This window comes from Gorilla gorilla, chromosome 6, assembly GCF_029281585.2.
Source record: "Gorilla gorilla gorilla isolate KB3781 chromosome 6, NHGRI_mGorGor1-v2.1_pri, whole genome shotgun sequence".
In the NCBI taxonomy this organism is placed as follows: domain Eukaryota; kingdom Metazoa; phylum Chordata; class Mammalia; order Primates; family Hominidae; genus Gorilla; species Gorilla gorilla.
This window is the reverse complement of record NC_073230.2, coordinates 138,475,634-138,496,526: the sequence shown is the minus strand read 5'-3', so window position 1 is coordinate 138,496,526 and position 20,893 is coordinate 138,475,634. Positions and strand designations below refer to the sequence as shown.

The window sequence follows — 20,893 nt, the reverse complement described above, 5'->3', positions numbered from 1 at the left end:
CGTGAGCCACCGCACTCACTATCAAGTTGCAGAACAATATAGTGTAATCTCAATTATGGAAGTTTTTTGCATATTTGTAACTTCTCAATTATGGAAGTTTTATTTTAAGCATATTTGTAGTGTTTGCATTTTTAAACTAAGCAAGTATTACTTTAAAATTGGAATTTTAAAAAATAAATGTTATAAATAAATACTGTAAATTTAAGGATTAAAAAGAACTTAAGAGAAAGGCACAGTGGTTCACGCCTGTAATCCCAACACTTTGGGACGCCAAGGTGGGAAGATCCCTTGAGCCCAGGAGTTCAACACCAGCTTGGGCAACATAGTGAGACCTTGTCTCTACAAAAAAAAAAAAAGAACAGAATTAGCTGGGCATGTTAGCGTGCGCCTGTAGTTTCAGCTACTCGGGAGGCTGAGGTGGGAGGAATGCTTGAGCCCAGGAAGTCGAGTCTGCAGTGAGCTGAGATTGTGCCACTGCACTCCAGTCTGGGCGGTAACAGAGTGAGATCTTGTCTCAAAAAAAAAAAAAAAAAAAAGAATTTAAGCAAACAGACCATTTTGAGAAGTTAAGGATATACAAAGTAGAATCCATTAGCCTTTACTGCTTAGTGCCATGGAGGTTAATAACCACAAAGAGTCAAGAGATACTCTTGGTGACAATGGCAGTTTTTATTGAGATGACAGGAGTTTAAAGTATTTCAGGTTCTTAGTGTTTCACACCCCTAATTTTCCAGAGGCCAAGCAATCTTGGTGATTGGGAGCTAAGAGCTAAAACCCATCTTTGGAAGTATTCCTTGGGAAGAAAGGTATGGCAGAATCAAGGAAAGGACACTTCTTATAAACATAAGAAAATAACCAATGCTTAGTAGAGGCAGTTTACTAAAGCACTGGAATGGCTATGCTGTAGGTGAAAGCCTGACAGTAAGTTTAAAAAGGGGTTTGAAGAGAAACTTGGTTAACTTATCTCTACCACTGTCCAGGAAGCTCCAATAACCTGCCTATTAAGGCCTAGTCAGCAGTCACATTCCTCAAGAGCAGAAGGGTTTCCTACCTTACGGCTGGCACAACTTGACAAGAATCTCTCTTAAAAACATCCAGTTGTCTTTGCTGTGGACCTATAATCACTAAACAACCTACCAGGAAAAGGGATTCCTGTGCAGACTACCTTCCCAAACCAGGTGTACATCCCACCATAAACTGGCCACTCATTATGCTTGCACAAATTGGTCTTATATAATTCTGAACAGTGCATATCCGTTTTTTTTTTTTTTTTTTTTTCAGGGAGAACAACTGTAGTTCTAGTCCTGTAAAGCACAAGGTCTCAGGTTAAATCATTCTTCGGCTGGAAAAAATGTTTAAAGCCTATGTACTTACTGGTTTGACCACCTGAATTGTGAAGCTTACAATTACACAGGCCTTCTATGTGATACACATGGGTAAGCAGGTCTGCTTTTTTTGAGACGGAGTCTCACTCTGTCATCCAGGCTAGAGTGCAGTGGCGTGATCTCGGCTCACTGCAACCTCCACCTCCCGGGTTCAGGCGATTCTCCTGCCTCAGCCTCCTGAGTAGCTGGGATTACAGGCACACGCCACCATGCCCAGCTAATTTTTGTATTTTTAGTAGATATGGCATTTCACAATGTTGGTCAGGCTGGTCTTGAACTCCTGACCTCATGATCCACCCGCCTCAGCCTCCCAAAGTGCTGGGATTACAGGCGTGAGCCACCACACCTGGCTGCAGGTCTGCTTTTAAGACAAAGCAAACGTATAAAAGAAAGATATGGCCAAAAGGCAATAGAGAACATAATCCCTATCCCAGATCCTTCAGTATTCACAGCATTCATATTTCTCAGAAAAAAAATGCAGCTTTCTAAATGACCAACTCTTTTGATGAGCTACTCCTTCTTAAATATGCAGCAGGCAACATCTCAAGGTTAAACTATGAATTCCTACCAAAAAAGGAAAAAAAAACTCTTTAAAAATTTTGATTACTAAAAATATCTCGATACTTAACCAAATCATTCTCCCACAGTTTCACTGAGTTGACTGGTACTGATTTCCCTCTTTTTCTCATAGTGTGCATCCAATCCATTAAGCAAATTCCATTGGTCACAATGTATCACTTCTTATCACCTCTACCACTTGCCCATCTAATCCAAGCCACCACTTTCTACAGTCAGAAATACTGAAAGAACCTGCTGTTATCCCTATCATTAGTCAAGCTCCAGAGTGTTTTCTTTATACAAAAGCCAGAGTAATTTTATTTTTAGAGACAGGATCTCACTATGTTGCCCAGGCTGACTTCTAACTTCCAGGCTCAAGCAATCCTCCCACCTCAGCCTCCTCAATAGCTGGGGACTACAGGCATGAGCCACCACACCTGGCTTCCAGAGTAATTTTTAAAAACCTAAGTCGGCTGGGCGCGGTGGCTCATGCCTGTAATCCCAGCATTTCGGGAGGCCGAGGCTGGTGGATCACGAAGTCAGGAGATCGAGACCAGCCTGGCCAAAATGGTGAAACCCCGACTCTACTAAAAACACAAAAAATCTGCCAGGCGTGGTGGCGGGCGCCTGTAGTCCCAGCTACTCAGGAGGCTGAGGCAAGAGAATTGCTTAAACCCAGGAGGCGGAGGTTGCAGTGAGCCGAGATTGCACCACTGCACTCCAGCCTGGGCAACAGAGAGAGACTCTGTCTCAAAAAAATAAAAAATAAAAATAAATAAATAAATAAATAAAAACCTAAGTCAGATTTTGTCACTCATCTATTCAAAACCTCCCAATGGCTTCTTTCAGAATAAAATCTAAAGTCCTTAACATGACCTGTAAAGCTCTACATAGCCTATACCTCCTTGAGTTAACTCTTCTCCTCACCCCCTTGCCCAATGTTCCTGCTACAGTGACTTCTTTTCTTTTCCTCAAACACATCAAGCAGGTGCCTCCCTCAGGGTCTTTTACCTACCATTCTCTCTGAACAGAATGCTTGGATGGCTTGCTCCTTTATTTCATTCAGGTTTTTTAAAGTGTTATCTCCTCAAAGAGACTTCCTTGACTACCCTAACTAAAACGGAATCCCCAATACCCTTATCTTGCTATTTGTCTTCAACACTAACAATAACAATCTATTTCTTTATTATTTGTCTCCTACATTAGAATATATGCTCCCTGAGAGACGGGATATTGTTCACTGTCATTTGTTTAGTAAATTGGTATCTGGCACAGAGCAGAGCAGGTATTCAGTATAAATTTGCTAAACACTGAATAAAAATTCAGTTTCAATTACTAGTTGAGTTTGATATTTCCTTGAATTTCATTTTACATGCCCTGTGACACTATCACCAAAGGTTGAATAATTTAACTTTTCAAAAGTTCCTCTGAGCATCTCCTTTTCTGGACCATTTAGCTTAGCTATATATCTTCCGCCAAGAAGAACACAAAGAGAAGTGAGAGATGGCCCTTGGCTCATGTGACTGGTAGATATGGGGGCCACCTGGCAATACTTGCAAAACTTGGTCTAGTCTCAACACAGCAACCAGGGCAATCCTTTTAAAATAAAAGCCATCCTTTAAAAACGTAAGTCAGATTATAAGCCCTCAACAGCTCCCTAGTTCTCTCAGGATATAATCAGGAGTTCTTACAATGGGCTATGAGGCCCTCTAAGATCTGGCCTGTTACCCCTCTGACCTCATCTTCCACTCTTCCTTGTCCTACACTCATTCTCCTTCAAGCACACTGGCCTCCTTGTTGTTCCTCAAACAGACTAAGCACACTCCTGCCTGAGGGCATGTGTACTGGCCTTTCTCTCTTCTTGAAATGCTGTTTACATAAAAATCCACATGGCAAATTCCTTCCAGTCTGCCTCAAACATCATCTTTTTTAAAAAAATTTTTTTTTGCCGGAGTCAGGGTCTCACTCTGTCACCCAGGCTGGTGCGCACTGGCACGATTTTGGCTCACTACAACCTCTGCCTCCCAGGCTCCAGTGATTCTGCCTCAGCCTCCCAAATAGCTGGTACTACAGGTGCAAGCCACCACACCCAACTAATTTTTTTTTTTTTTTTTGTAGAGATGCGGTCTCACTATGTTGCCTAGGCTGGTCTCGAACTCCTGGGCTCAAGTAATCATCCTGCCTTGGTCTCCCAAAGTGCTAGGATTACAGGTGTCAGCCACCACACATCGTCTCAAACATCATATTCTTTTTCTTTTTTTTATTTTTGAGATGGAATTTCGCTCTTGTCACCCAGGCTGGAGTGCAATGGCGCGATCTTGGCTCACTGCAATCTCCGCCTCTCGGGTTCAAGCAATTCTTCTGCCTCAGCCTCCTGAGTAGCTGGGATTACAGGCGCCCACCACCACGCCCAGCTAATTTTTTTGGATTTTTAGTAGAGACAGGGTTTCACCATGTTAGCCAGACTGGTCTTGAACTCCTGACCTCAGATGATCCACCCGTCTCGGCCTCTCAAAGTGCTGGGATTACAGGCGTGAGCCACTGGGCCCGGCTCATCATATTCTTAATAAGGGTCACAGCCTGATCTATTTCAAATTATAATCCAGTGCTCAATTCTCCCACCATGCTCTACTTTTTCTTTTTTCTGTGGTGCTTTTGCCTTCTAACACAGTATAAATTTTACATATTTATTATGTTTATTTTCTTCTCACTATGATATAAGCTCCATGAGGGTAGAAATATTTGCTTGTTTTGTTCACTGACTCCAAGCATTTAGAACAACACCTGGCATATAGCAATCATACAAAAAATATTTGTAATTGAAGGTGAAGAGTCTTCTGGTCTTTATCCTGGGAGGTTACTTATGTCTGGGCTGCCTCTGAAGGAGAGATTACCATCATGATTTGAAGTTAATCCACAAGTCATGAGGAGATAATAAATACAACACACAGGAAAACAAAACAAAGAAAACTAGACTAGGAGTAAAAAAAAAAACCCTGGATTTTGTGCACTGGTTTCTTTTTTCTCTTTGAGATGGAGTTTCGCTCTTGTCGCCCAGGCTGGAGTGCAATGGCGTGATCGCGGCTCACTGTAACCTCAGCCTCCCGGGTTCCAGCAATTCTCCTGCCTCAGCCTCTGGAGTAGCTGGGATTACAGTTGCGTGCCACCAAGCCCAACTAATCTCTGTATTTTTAGTAGAGACAGGGTTTCATCATGTTGGCCAGGCTGGTACTACAGGTGCAAGCCACCACACTCAACTAATTTTGTTTTTTTTATTTTTTGTAGAGATGAGGTCTCACTATGTTGCCTCGACTGGTCTCGAACTCCTGGGCTGAAGTAATCATCCTGCCTTGGCCTCCCAAAGTGCTGGGATTACAGGTGTGAGCCACCACACATGGTCTCAAACATCATATTCTTTTTCTTTTTTTTTTTTTTGAGATGGAGTTTTGAACTCCCGACCTCAGGTGATCCACCTGCCTCAGCCTCCCAAAGTGCTGGGATTACAGGTGTGAGCCACCGTGCCTGGCCTGTGCACCAGTTTCATCTTGAATCAATTATATGCCTGACAAGGTAGTTAACTTCTTAGTTTCCCAACTGAAAATTAAGAATAAGAATAATGCCTCATGGAGTCGTCAAAAAGATGAAATGAGATAAAGTAAAAATACAAAAGGTACATGACTGCATTTGGAATTATTTTTATTTCAGAGCTTCTTGAGGGTTTAGGAAGGAAAATTCCTTCCCCTTCCCTTCCTCTGAAGATTTCCCATTAGGGCCCAGGGCATGACATGAATACTTTCCTTTAGGCCTTTCCCCTTTGGGGGCTCTAGAAGCAAAGTCATCCAGGAAATGAGAATCATTTGCTGGATCATTTTAGAAATACTAATATCCTTGATCATTCAGCAAAGAGGCAGTATGGTACATAAATGAAACTTAAGCAAAAGAAAACTAAAGAACCAACTACCAACTAAATTGTTCATTGTAAGCAAAATATCATGGTAAGAGAGAGTAATAAGGCCATACCACTCAGACACCCCAGGGTAGAAAGAGGCTTTGGTAGGTTGTTCTGCCAGCTATTTTTAATAATGGAAGAATAGAGCACAGAATTTAAAAGGGAAACCATATATAATAAATATTATCCAATAAGCTCTCAGTACATCAGCTGGTCCTTACCTGGCAATGCTGAAGCTCAATCAGAGCAGCCCTCAGTGGAGATGAAAGCATACTTTGCTTAAGCCAGTTACCCAGAGAGAAATACAAGCGTGCCATAAAAATGCCAGAAAAATTTAAAACCAGAGTAAAAGTCGCACTGAGAGATACTTTGGTAAGTCTGAAAAGAAATAAACAACACTTGGCTGGGTGTGGTGGCTCATGCCTGTAATCTCAGCACTTTGGGAGACAGAGGTGGGCAGATCACAAGGTCAGGAGTTTGAAACCAGCCTAGCCAATATGGTGAAACTCTGCCTCTACTAAAAACATAAAAATTAGCCAGGCATGGTAGCGGGTGCCTGTAGTTCCAGCTACTCTGGAGGCTGAGAAAGGAGAATCGCTTGAACCCAGGAGGCAGAGGTTGCAGTAAGCCGAGACCGCGCCACTGCACTCCAGCCTGGGCGACAGAGTGAGACTCCGTCTCAAAAAAAAAAAAAGAAACAACATTTCTATTAACTATTACTTGGGCAACTTATTAGTACCAAGTGCTATTTTGGATTGGAAAATTTTAGGGTGAATATAACCAAATTAGAGAATCAAAGTGATATATTTTCCAGGTTTGAAGAACACATGCTACTACACAATGGTGCTGGATTGATTATGACACCTGCAGACACAATTACTACAGTTTGGAAAACATGTGAGGGGTGACCTCGCCCAATAAAAGAGAGGGATAAAACAAGAAACCACAGTATTTGATACACACAGTCAATCCTAAGCAACATAACCATCCCAGCCCATAGATTTCTCTCCCTTATTTCCTTGGACCAACCTACTTATTTCATCTTTATGGTAAAACCAAACACCCCCAAAATACTGACTACCATACTGATTCACATTCATTGTATCACTTAGCTTTGAGTTTCTATCATTCATTGTAGTTTTGAGTTTATCTTGCTCTCAATCCTAAACATACAGATAAGGCTTGTGGTGTAAACAGGCATCAAGCTTGAATAGAAGATGACAATCATTTAGAATTATTAAATTGAGATGAAGAAATTTTATAGTCTCCAAAAACACAGGCTATAGGGCTAGTAAGTGAAAAGATGTGGACAACTCTGCCAGGATAGTCATGTTTAGGATGGCTTGTGACCCCGCTCTCTCATTTTCCAGTTTGCTTCTTGTGAAGGAGAGAAAAAAGCCCCCAATAATGAGCTACTTGATCTTACCACGTCAATCTCTGTGTTGGAATGTCCCATGTTACAAACGATGCAGCTATTCTTCATACGGTCCAAGTGCTCTCTGGTTACCACATTCTTGTTACCTTAAAAACAGAAGAGAGGTCTGAGCAGCAATGGAGAAAGATAATCCACAGAATGAGAAAATAAATGTGCAAATCATATAACTGATGAGGGACTTGTTATAAGGAATTCTTACAACCCAATAAGAAGACAATTTAAAAATAAGCAGGCCAGGCCAGGCGCGGTGATTCATGCCTGTAATTCCAGCACTTTCGGAGGCTGAGACGGGCGGATCACGAGGTCAGGAGATCGAAACCATCCTGGCTAACATGGTGAAACCCCACCTCTACTAAAAATACAAAAAATTAGCTGGGTGTGGTGGCGGGTGCCTTTAGTCCCAGCTACTTAGGAGGCTGAGGCAGGAGAATGGCGTGAACCCGGGAGGTGGAGCTTGCAGTGAGCCGAGATCGCGCCACCACACTCCAGCCTGGGTGACAGAGCAAGACTCTTTCTCAAAAAGAAAAAAAAAAAAAAAGCAGGCCAGGCATGCTCACTCATGCCTGTTATCCCAGCACTTTGGGAGGCTGAGGCAGAATCAATAACTTGAGCCCTGGAGTTTGAGACCAGCCTGGGCAACATGGCAAAGTCCCATTTCTACAAAAAAAATACAAAAATAAGCTGGGTGTTGTGGCATGTGCCTGTAGTCCCAGCTACCAGGGAGGCTAAGGTGGGAGGATTGATTGAGCCCCATAGGTCGAGGCTGCAGTGAGCTGTGACTGCATCACTACACTGTAGCCTGGGTGACAGAGTGAGACCCTGTCTCCAAAAGAAAGAAAAGAAAAGGATCTGAATCGACATTTCTTCAGAGAAGATGTACAAATAGCCAATAAACACATGAAAAGATGCTCATCATCATTAGTCATTAGGGAAAATGGAAATCAAAACCACAATGAGGTACCACTTTACGCTCACTAGGATGGTAATATCAAAAAGACTGACAATAACAAGTGTTGGTGAAGATATGGAGGAATTAGAAGGCACATGTATTGTTGATGGATTGTAAAATGGTGCAGTCACTTTTAAAAAGTTTGGCAATTCCAGCCAGGCGCAGTGGCTGATGACTGTAATCCTAACACTTCAGGAGGCTGAGGGGGGTGGATTGCCTGAGCTCAGGAGTTTGAGACCAGCCTGGGCAACATGGTGAAACCCTGTCTCTACCAAAATACAAAAAATTAGCCGGGTGTGGCAGTGTGCGCCTGTAGTCCCAGCTACTTGGCAGGCTGAGGCAGGAGAATCCCTTGAACACGGGAGGTGGAAGTTGCAGTGAGCCAGTATCATGCCACTGCACTCCAGCTTGGGTGTCTCGAAAAAAAAAAAAAGTTTGGCAATTCCTAAAAATGTTGTTTTTTTGTTTTAAATCACTCAAGTGATTCTCCACTTCAGCTTCTCGAGTATCTGGGACCACACCCAGCTAATTTTTGTATTTTTTTTGGTAGAGACAGAGTTTTGCCATGTTGCCCAGGCTGGTCTGAACTCCTGGGCTCAAGTGCTCTGCCTACTTCGGCCTTCCAAAGTGCTGGGATTACAGGTGTGAGCCACCACACCCAGCCTGAAAATGTTAAAAACAAAGTTACTATATGATCCAGCAATTCTACTCTTCCTATACACCCAAGGGAACTGAAAATATATGTCCACATAAAAACTTGTATTCAATGTTCATAGCAGCATTATTCCTAATAGCCAAAAAGTAAAAACAACCCAAATGTCTACCAGTTAATGAATGGGTAAATAAAATACAGTATAACCATACAATGATACATTACTCAGCAATAAAAAGGAATAAGGTACTGATATATGCCATCACATGGGGAGGCCCTGAAAACATCATATTGAATGATTCCTTTTTTTTTTTTTTGAGAAGGAGTTTCACTCTTGTTGCCCAGGCTGGAGTGCAATGGCACAATCTTGGCTCACTGCAACCTCCACCTTCCGGGTTCAAGCAATTCTCCTGCCTCACACTCCTGTAGCTGAGACTACAGGCACCTGCCATCACATCTGGCTAATTTTTTGTATTTTTAGTAGAGACGGGGTTTCACCATGTTGGCCAGGCTGGTCTCGAACTCCTGACCTCAGGTGGTCCACCCATCTTGGCCTCTTGAAGTGCTGGGATTACAGGCGTGAGCCACCATGCCCAGCCATAAATGATTCCTTTTTTAAAAAAATTATTATTTTTTCCCCTTCTTTTCACAGGTGTTCCTATGATTCCATTTATATGAAATGTCCAGAATAGGGAAATGGTGGTTGCCTAGGCCTGGCGGATGATGGAGGATGGAATAAGGAGTGACTGCTAATGATATGGGGTTTCTTTTTGGGGTGATAAAAATTCGATAATTGGGATGTTCTACAACTTTACTAAAAGCCATTGAACTGCATACTTTAAAAGCGTGAACATTACAATGTGAATTACAACTCAGTAAAAACATTAGATTGTGGTGATGGTTGTACAAACTCTGTGAATTACTAAAAAACAGTGAACACTTTAAATGTGTGAAATGTGTAGTGAATGAATTACAGATCACAAAAAAGCAATTAAAAAAAAAAAAAAGGTCCAGGCTGGGCAGGGTGGCTCACACCTATAATCCCATCACTTTGGGAAGCAGAGGTGGGAGAATCACGTTGAGGCCAGGAGTTTGAGACCAGCCTGGAGACTGAGACCTCATCTCTATTTAAAACAACAAAAGAGATCCAGGGGATTGATATGAACCAAGAACAGCTTCTTATGGTCCCTCTTCTCTGCCCCTATTTCTTCCTGAGGCTACAACTACAATTTTTTTTTTATTCTGTCTGATTTCCCCCTCTAAAATAGAATTATAAAAGAAAACCAGTGTTCCTGTAGTTTATGGTTCCATATAAAAATAAGAATCTTACCCTAGAGGAAACTAGCCATTTCTGCATATTCTTTAAAACTCAAAATCTACCTCTTTGGGAATTAACAGAATAACCTCTTCTACTTTCTCTAACTATGAAGAATTTCTCTCTAGCCTTGCCTTAATTACATACTAGAGAGAAACATACATCACTTTTGGAGGTAAAATAAAAAATCAAGTGTACATTTAAGATCTGGCTTCCCAAATAAAACTTTATAAGTGAATCTCATCTCTAGCTATCTCCTAGGATGAATGGAGATATAACAGTTGTCTTCAAGGGTGAAGAGAAACATTTTTACATAGGAATAACCTAATCGTATACCTTTGGTCGGAGCTCTAAAGAATTAGGAAGAATGTGAAAGACTGGCTGGCTTTGCGGGCTACTATCTCTCTCTAGCTTTTAGAGTTTGGTTTTTCAGAATATTTCCAATCATCTTGCACTTGCTCCATAAAAACATTCCCAAGTGCCACCCCATTTAAAATGTCATTATCATACCTGTACAGGTAATAACAATGTCCACTTGTCGGATGACCTCATTTAATTTCACCAGTCGAAATCCATCCATACTGTTGAAATAAAGCATGACCCATTAACCTAAACAGGCAGCTGGGGAGCCTTTTAACACAGGACTTCAAAAGCTAATATCAAGTTGCTGTCATTTCTTGAGATAGCTGAACTATTCTTAGAAGTGAAAAATCCAAACAATTTCCTTAGTTCATACAAGACAGAAATAAAAGGTTCCTTTGCATCACGGAACTTATTTCTTCCTGATAATAGGGAGCCAGGGGCTACCATGAGATTCCCTGACCAAATTTCTAGAAACTGTAGAAAGTGCCACTTAGCCATTTAACCAACTACCCCATTGAAAGTGCTCTCTCCAAGATCATCAGTGATCCCCCAAAGGCCAAACCCAAGATTTCTTAGACTCTTAACTGTGTGTGTTTTTTTTTAGAGATGGGATCTCACTATGCTGCCCAGGCTGGAGTGCAGTAGCTAGTCACAGGCATAATCATAGTGCACTACAGCCTCTAACTCTTGGCCTCAAGCAATCCTCCTGCCTCAGCCTCCTGAGTAGCCAGGACTATTGGCATATACCACCATGCCCAACTTCTTAGACTCTTATATTATTTGATTTCTTCTACTACATTAAACATTATTTGCCTTCTTAAAACTCTATACCCCTTGGACTCCATGATACATCTCTCCTGGTTTTCCTCTTACTTCTCTTAATTGCCTCTCCTCAACTTCAGCCAACCTTTGGATATTGGTGCTCTGCAGGGTTATGCCTTTATTCTTTTCTCTATTCTTTCAGTATAGAGAACCATACTCTTCCTTTGGCTGTAAATGACTGCTGATAGATGGCTGATTTTTACATTTGTAACTTTAGCTTAGATCTCTCTGAAGCTTCATAGCCAAGGATCAAATTAGCCACTGTATAGCACCTCATCAATGTCCCAGAAGGATCTCAAACTTACTGTGTTTGAAAATAAACTTATTATTTTCTCTGCATCCATAATCTCATCTATTTCTTCTTCTATATTTTCTATCTTGATCAATAGCATCACTGTTCATCCAACTGAATGAGCCATATAAACAAGAATGTCCTTGCTGCCTCTCCTGAACTGAAGTTGTCACCAAATCTGGCTGACTCTTTTTCTTTAATTCCATAAACGTCTCTTTCATCTCTCTACTCTTCTCTAATACATACTGGCCTTGCTTAAGTTTAGGTCTTATTACTTCTTGTCTAGATTACTATAGTAACCCCTGGCCCAATCTCATTGCCTCTGGGTTTACATCTTTCTAAATCATTTGGCAGAGTGATTTTCCTAAATGCAATTTGGATCATGTCGCTTCCTTTCCTTAAAATACTTCAGTGAGACTGCCTGTTCTTAAGGATAAGACAGGATAAGAGTAAGACCCAAATACTTACAGTGATACATGATTATATTGACATATGACTCCCATGACTCCTACCTTAGATAGTACCACTCCCCCAAATGTATTTCATCTGCCAACTGCATTATTTCTAGCTTCTTAAATCTGCCATGCTATCTCCTTCCTTGGAGACAACACACATGTTCCCAGTACCTGGAATATACTTCCAAACTAAGAAAACACCTATACAAATGTCAAGACTCAGCTCTGCAGACAACTCTTTCTACCCTGCTCCCTTGCTCTTCAGTAAGCAATTTCTCCTTTATGCTCCTACAGAAGCATGTGCCGTTTAACTCCATGACAGCACTTACTTTGCTGCACAGTGGTTATCTGTCTGTGTGCTTCTAAAAGCAGGACCTTATCTCATTTATATATTCATCTTATTCATTCTCAGCACATAGCACAGTATCTAATGCACAGTAAGTGATCAATTCATGTCTACAGGATAATCTGAACTGTTCAGTATCTGAACAGTATCAATTTGTATTAAAATATGTTCAGGTTCCTAAACTCTTAGTGTACCAGAAGGATGATGGTTCCCCTAGGCTACAGACACTTGGACTCTGCAATAGTTTTTAAGAACAGTGGTATTTCCCACCCTGCTGAGGATGGCAAGAGACGATTTTAATAACAGCTATTATTTAATGAGCATATATTATGTGGCAGCAGCTCTGTACCTTATATAATTATGTATTTGTTATATAACGTATAATATAGAATAATAATTATTTTGAGACACGGTCTTGCTGGGTCACCCAGGCTGGAGTGTAGTGGCATAATTACAACTCACTGCAGCCTCCACCTCCCAGGCTTAGGTGATACTCCTACTTCAGCCTCCCAAGTAGCTGGGACCACAAGCATGCACCACCACACCCAGCTAATTTTAAAAAATTATTTGTAGAGATGGGGTCTCCCTACGTTGCCAAGGCTGGTCTCGAACTCCTGGGCGTAAGCAATCCTCCTGCCTCAGCCTCCCAAAGTGCTGGGATTACAGGCATGAACCCATTACACCCAGCCTATGCTAATTATTATTTTACTGAACTCTCACAATCCTATGAGGTAGGTACGATTACACACATTTTATAGATAAGAAAAGTTTTAACTTTTAATTTTAGAATCATTTCAAACTTAAGAATTATAATACTAGTGTAAATAATTCTCATATATGCTTCACTCAGAGTTAGTAGATTTTACCCTTAACTGGGATTGGTCTAATGCTTCCTCACAATTAGATTCAGGTTATACATTTTTGGGAGGAATACCACAGAAGGGCTATTTTCAGTGTAACACATCAGAAGGCATCTGATGTCTGCCAATTTCTTTTCTGATCATTATTTGAAAGGCAAGTATCATACATGGAGAAGGTAAGGGGCTACTTGTTCTCTGGCTGACAGAATCCCTGTTACTATCTCCACAGGATTTCTAAATTTTTGCTTTTCTGATAGTCTCTGCTCTCTCCAAGCAGAGCTCCTTGACCTTTTTAAAAGACAGATGCTTAGAGTTAGTGGCAGCCTCTCTGAGGATCTGGGCTCCTCTAAAATAAAGTGTGGCATCAACCAGGCCATTCTTTGGAGACAGCTCCGAGACTGCAAGTGAGATGGTAGCGTAGAGGCTTACCAGGCTTGCAGCGCACAGATGGGGTCAATTTCAGTTACATACACAATGGAGCCCATGGCTTTCAGGGCAGCACAGCACCCTTTCCCCACCTGAAGAGGGGAGAGAGCACACATATTAAGGAAAGTCACCGAGAAAACCATTTCTCAAAGCTTCTGGTAAAGTGCACCCCCTCTTTCCACCCCCGAGAGGAATTTCACTGAATAGATTCATACTTGGGGAAAACAAGAAGAACAAATAATTGAATGCAGCTCATAAACAAACCCCTGGCTCCTGCTTATCGCATTCATGTGCACAAGAACACCTACACTCACGATTCATAATCAAAACACAAGCTAAAAAGAACATCACAAACGGTGGTACTGGAGCAAGTCAGAAAACCAACTTAAGGAAAAATGGCGGCAACGCAAAGGGAAAAAAGTCTACTTCAACCAGAAGGCCTCTGAAATTCTTTTTCTCATCTAAAGTGGTAAAGAGTGTACTCATATGTCCATACAAATAAAAAATTCCAGAATATTTCAACAAAATCCATTTAAAACACCTAATAAACGAAAGGTTAAACTTCACCTCTCCATAGCCACAGACTACCACTTGCTTTCCACCAAACATCATGTCTGTTGTCCTTTTAAGTCTAGGGGAAAAAAAAACATTAAATCAGAAAAATCTTCTCTTGTTTCTCCCTTGAGGTTAGATTGAATCTCTTTGTTTTCATGGGGTTTTTTGGTTGGTTTTTCATTTTGAAAGAAAGTCTGGCTTCTTTATTTTTTTAAAGGGGTTTTCTGGTAAAGACCAGAAAACCTGCTAGACAAATTCTAAAAGAGCTGTAACACTGAAAGTCTGGTTTCTATCCTAGAGAAACTAATAACCAGACAGGAAGGTTAAATAAAATACATATTTTCTCACTCCCTGCCATCTAACCAATCCTATATGTAAGGGTTTTTTTCCTTTTTTTTTCCCCTTTCTTGCAAGTGGTGCAGAAAGGAAGAAGATGTAGATAACACAGTAACTTTTAAACATAAAAGCAACATACATTTATTAGATAATATTTTGAAAATATAATATTTAGAAATAGAAAAGATACAAAGGAGAAAATAAAAATAATGTAATTTTAATTTACGAGGTGACAAAGCTCTGGCTTTATAGAGACATTATCCAGAGGTGCTACATGAATCCTTTCCAGAAATAACCAAAGCCAAAAAACTTAGAATCTCAACTTGACATCACAGCTTCATCTCAAAGATAATAAACATTACCCATCAAGAATTGATTCACGGCAACAGTAGAGGTTGTCAAATTTCTGTTTGGTGACTGAGTCATTGACATTCATGGCTGGAACACACAGCTTCCCAGCTTTGGACAGTTGGTACAGCCTGAGGATGAGGGAAGCCAAGAACAAAAAACACCAGGACATTACAATCTACCATTGCTTTCATAGGAGGCCCCAGAAATACGTTGATTGGGTAGGCATGAGAGCATGAGACATGACTAGTTTCATCCTATTAGGTGGCCACTGAGAAATAAAGAATATCTTTCTAGAAGCTGCATATATAGCTTCACGATAAAGATTTTATTCAAAAGTCATGTGGGGGAAATCCTTGACCCACCTCTAAATTTTAAGGCCTTCACTGGAGACTATAAAAAGTGGGAGAGTGGGAGCGGGTTGAAGGTTGAAAAATTACCTACTAGGTACAATGTTCACTAAATCTGCACTGGTCTCCCTGCCTGCCAGAACTACAAGTGCATGAGACTACGCCTGGCTGTTTGTGTTTTTATTGTTTGTTTGTTTGTTTCGAGATGGAGTTTCACTCTTGTTGTCCCCGCTGGAGAGCAATGGTGTGATCTCAGCTTACTGCAACCTCTGCCTCCAGGGTTCAAGTGATTTTTGTGCTTCAGCCTCCTGAGTAGCTGGGATTATAGGCGCCCGCCACCACACTCGGCTAATTTTTGTATTTTTAGTAGAGACGGGGTTTCACCACGTTGGCCAGGCTGGTCTTGAACTCCTGATCTCAGTTTTGTACATTCAAAAAGATGATAATGTATTGAAGCAGTGATGGTGGCTGGTTCAGAATTTACTTCCCTAAAACTTTTTTTTTTCATACTTTTAGTTCTTTATGGGTGAAATAAATCATAGAAATGATCACAGAAATTGAACTGAAATAATTCCAATTTTACTCAGAGAATTATTACTCATTTGAGAAGCAGAACCCTACATCCTTGCTCTCCATGTAAGAATGTAAGCTCTAAGATGGCAGAGTTTTTTTCTGTCTGTTTTGTCTACTGCTAGATTCCTAGCATCTAGAGCAGTTCCTCATTCATTGTAGAAGTTCAATAAATATTTGTTGAATGAGTGAATGAATATATGTGTCCAAAAAGGACAAGTTAATTGTTTACAATCACTAGAAAACATGAGGACTTCACTTGTTCTCCCACCTGCCCCCTTCTCACTATTTTAGGTTCATTATTTGTGCTGTTAATTAAAAAAAAAAAACAAGAGAGATCTGCTCACCTCATAGCAAGCTAAGATCTGGTCACCTCATAGCAAGCTGAGATGTGGTTACCTCATAGCAGGCTCCAATTTTTTTTTTTTTTTTTTGAGATGGAGTCTCTCTGTCACCCAGGCTGGAGTGCAGTGGCACGATCTCCGCTCACTGCAAGCTCCGCCTCCTGGGTTCATGCCATTCTCCTCCCTCAGCCTCCTGAGTAGCTGGGACTACAGGCGCCCACCACACCAGGCTAATTTTTTTGTATTTTTAGTAGAGACGGGGTTTCACCGTGTTAGCCAGGATGGTCTTGATCTCCTGACCTCGTGATCCGCCCACCTCAGCCTCCCAAAGTGCTGGGATTACAGGCGTGAGCCACCGCGCCCGGCCCAGGCTCCAATTTTTAACATGTGTTTTATAGGTATGTGTTTATAAGATTTTATGTCTAGACTGCATAAAACCAGGTATGCCCATGTCAAATCTTACCTATGAACTCCAGTAACACTCTCCTCTACTATGCCCTTGATTTTCTTAAACATGTTGGGATACTTTTTATAAATCCAGTGGGTAAGATCCCCTCCATCATCCAAGATCTGCAACAGTAAGCATCAATAACATCATTCACTTTGCTGAAGCCTCAAGGCTTCAGTGCTTCTCTGGGTCTTGCATCCCAATCTAATTAGCAATTTACAGATATTTAAAATTTCCCATATGGTTATGCAAAGTAACTTAAAGCTAGAGTAAATACAATAATCTGCCAAATAGTCATTATATTGAAGTAAAAGACAATGAGAGGAGAAAGGCCAATTGTAATTCGCACAGCCAAACAACCCTCCCCATGACATATCTACTGTATCAAAATATACAGCAACTAACTGAGGATTTTCTTATGGATTGGTAACTTGTAGTTATCTAGGCCACTAGATCTTGAATCTACTATAGGTATTCAGAAAGCCTAAAGGGACTTTAAATATATTCAGTCAAGACTTAGTTTAAATAAAAGGCCTCCGTTTACACAGCCTCTTGAGAAAAAAAAGAAAAATAAATCAATAAATGGTCAGATAATTAAGTCTCCCTGTCAGGACAATGGTTTATAAAACTGTATTCCTTAATCCTTTTCTTCTCCCAAAGTATAGGCACTCTCCCACCCAAAATATCAGGCACCACTGTAGGGTTTTGCCTAGCACAACCTCACACTCTGTACAAACCAAATTAAAAATAACCAGGGAACCGTGCAGCATGTAGGTGTGCAAGCATGCCTCTGAACAGCTCATCTATCACTATTTCAGGTTGGGATTAAAGATAAACACAACGCTGTGCCCACTGGAGCTTTCATCAGCAGAGAAAAGCTTTTGAATTATAAAGCTAAAGAAAAACCAGCTTAGAACATTGTTAGGCACGAGGCTGTGACACTTCAGTCCTTCCCTAGGCTGTCAGAAGTGTTTAGCAGGACTCTGCAAATTGTTATACCCATCCTCCTGGAAAGTCCCACAGAACTGGTTGCCCTCTGCTGACATGCACACATCTTGCAGTCTCATCAATTATCAACTCTACTATAAGTGCCAAAACTGCCATTCTGGACCCCAGAGTACACAAAATCCCCAACCTCATGTCTACCACCTGATCTCTTTTTTGCTGTTGCTCTTGCTGTTGACCTATTTTCTCTCACTCACTCAAACCTTGCTTGAGAACCAGGATCCAAGTTAGGACTCTCATCAAAGCTCTTGTACTTGCTCCATACTACAAGTAGAAACCCCCAGAACAGATGCCCCGAGAAAGCAAAAAGCTCTTCTGAGTTTCTCTCTCCCATTCTCCATGTATGGAATCCCTGATGAAGTTTTCCCTTCCACAGAAAAGATAAGAGACAAGAGAGATTGAACAACTGGAAACTCTGTGTTGTAAGTTTCACTATTCTCATCCACTAGAGACAGTAGTTGCTGTCTCTAAGATTTACTTAATGAATGCTGCCCATAATTCTCACCATGTAAATCTACTGCAGAAAATTCTTGTCATCAGGAAATCTTCCAGAGGTTGGGAAGCAAGGAGAAATACTAAATCTTGACAGAATCCAAACAGGTATGGGTCCTGTTTTCTGGAGTGACAACTGTTTTTGTCCTTGTCTTACTCTCTTTATTAACCTTCCTAGTAGTTTGTGCTGGTTCTACAGTTTGTAAAAGTTCTCCAGGTATAATCCTAATGTCCTCCCTGGGTTCCTGACTTTAAAAATCAATGTTTTATTCCCAGGAGAAACCCCCTGGCATATCTGCTTCAGCATCTGTCAGTCACACTCCCTTGTGTCACTATTAAAACTGTTGGAATGAGCTGACTCATCTTACAGCCACTGTCAACTCTGCTCCCCCACCCCTTTAGGATATGAAGCTCTAACCCAGCTTTCTCAAACAAGCCTGGTGCAGTGTGACCTGGATCACAGAATTCAGAAAGAAGCTACTTCTCTGCCATGCACCAAGTGAGGCCTGCTCTGCAGCCTTCAGCAGCAAGCAATAGTTGGACTAGAGCTTCAGGGATTCTTTTCTCAGTACATTCCCTAATTTCTGCCCCCTCCCCCTAGGGGAGAGGGCAGAATTATTTGCAAAATAGGAGCACCTTATACTTTGTGTAGCTTTTTGGGGGGGTGGGGGCGCTGGGATGGGGGCATGATTTCACTCTCTCACCCAGGCTGGACTGCAGTGGTGTGACCTCGGCTCACTGCAACCTCCACCTCCTGGGCTCAAGTGATCCTCCCAGTTAGGAGTCCCAGCCTCCTAAGTAGCTGGGACTACTACAGGTGCATGCCAACACATCCTGCTAATTTTTGTATTTTTTGTAGAAAGCCTATGTTGCCCAGGCTGGTCTCGAACTCCTGGGCTGAAGTAATCCACCTGCCTTGGGCTCCCAAAGTGCTGGGATTACAGGCCACCACACCTGGCCCTTTGTGTAGCTTTTTGCCTCTTTGCAAATCTAATGTGCTATCAGGCTTCAAGACTTGATCTTCTAAAAAATAAAACAAAAATAGAAATGAAGCAAAAATTAAAACCCTAAAACTTCATCTCGTCTTTTTTAATGTGGGGAAAGAATATAAAGAGAAGAAATTTGAACTTGGAAGCTCTTCAGGTTTACTATAAATTCATTATATGAATATTATTTTTATTTTTTTTTCTAGTCCTGACTAACATTACAAGTATATGGATTCTAGAGAGAAGGCTAAGTATCTCCAGAGTTCTGGGGTGGTTTGTTTGGGTTTTTTGGTTGCTGTAAGGGGTGGGAAGTAGGCAGTAGAAGGGGATGGAAACTCATTACTATTGTTTTTTAACCAGCCACATGTGAATCCTGGGCAGTGCTTTAATGTTTCTAATGAATATAAATGCTTCCAACATTAGAACCAATAATTAAGGCACTCTGAGGTTATAAGAGCTTCAATACTCTTGGGGTACCCATAGCATAAGAATCTAGTTCTGCTGGAAACCCAGGTATATCAGATAGAAATGAAGCCATTTTCCTTCCTTCTTGTTGGGAAACCCTCTCCCAGGCCATAACCTCCACCCATCCCCATTCCTGACCCCTAGAGAATTGTGTTAGCAGAAATCTGACCCACCATGTTTGGCTGCCAGCCCTCCACATTCACACATCTATCAATACACCACCAAAAGTCATCTTCTGACTCTCCCTTCCAGGAAAAAACAGGAAATCCTGGGAAAAAAAGGAACAAAGAGAAACCATTAAAGACCAAAAAAGGCTGACCCCCTAATTTTAGTGAGAAGATTCTGGTTTTTCCTAATTTCCAACTCTCTCATTCTGCTATACTCCTTGGATTGACATTCTTCACTGACTGGCGTTGCCTTCAGCCCCTTTATCCACTCCTTTGTCTTTGATGGTCATTCTGCTCTTATTAGCCCAAGGAGGACAAGCAGAATGGACAAAAGTATGACAGTTGTTTAAAATGTAATGAAAGGGGGTCAGGTGCGGTGGCTCACTCCTGAAATCCCAGCACCTTGGGAGGCTGAGGCGGGTGGATCACCTGAGGTCAGGAGTTCAAGGCCAGCCTGGCCAACATGATGAAACCTGTCTCTACTAAAAATACAAAAATTAGTTGGGCGTGGTGGTGCATGCCTGTAATCTCAGCTACTTGGGAGCCTGAGGCAGGAGAATTGCTTGAACCTGGGAGGCGGAGGCTGCAGTGAGCCAAGATTGTGCCACTGCACTCCAGCCTGGGCGACAGGGCGTGACTCTGTCTCAAAAAAAAAAAAAAAAAAGTGACTAGAGGGAAAACAAAAACCAGAAATGGGTACTTCTTGATCCACTCAAACTGGCATTCTCACCATTTCCCAATTACACTTTAATTTTTCTTGCTTCTATACTTTAATCATTCCACCCTATTATTAAGAAAAAAACCCTTACGTGTTTCTCCACTTGCTAAAACGTTACTAGAATTCATAGCCCAGTTAAGTGTCATGTTCCTAATGAAGTCTGATTAACCCAGCTGGAAATGAGCTCTCAAGGAATCTGAACTTTTCTTTTCTTTTCTTTTTTTTTTTTTGAGACGGAGTCTTGCTCTGTCACCCAGGCTGGAGTGCAGTGGCATAATCTCGGCTCACTGCAACCTCTGCCT

General features: G+C 41.4%; 1 protein-coding gene and 1 non-coding gene across 7 annotated transcripts in view; both read right to left on the bottom strand.

The window, feature by feature from the left end:
- The window catches only part of AHCYL2 (adenosylhomocysteinase like 2), a 201,212-nt gene that overhangs the window by 9,211 nt on the left and 171,108 nt on the right, over positions 1-20,893 (bottom strand). For all 6 annotated transcript variants that reach the window (XM_019031541.4, XM_004046206.5, XM_055392257.2 and 3 more), the window contains 7 exons: positions 19,880-19,974; positions 16,774-16,880; positions 15,061-15,177; positions 14,375-14,438; positions 13,811-13,899; positions 10,754-10,824; positions 7,319-7,413 (listed from right to left, as the gene is read on the bottom strand). In XM_019031541.4, the coding sequence (XP_018887086.2) occupies positions 7,319-7,413; positions 10,754-10,824; positions 13,811-13,899; positions 14,375-14,438; positions 15,061-15,177; positions 16,774-16,880; positions 19,880-19,974 (638 nt within the window). The remainder of the gene's footprint in view (positions 1-7,318; positions 7,414-10,753; positions 10,825-13,810; positions 13,900-14,374; positions 14,439-15,060; positions 15,178-16,773; positions 16,881-19,879; positions 19,975-20,893) is intronic.
- On the bottom strand, positions 14,578-14,639 carry LOC115935455 (U7 small nuclear RNA). The gene has a single exon (XR_004071083.1). It is a non-coding gene; the product is annotated as a U7 small nuclear RNA (small nuclear RNA).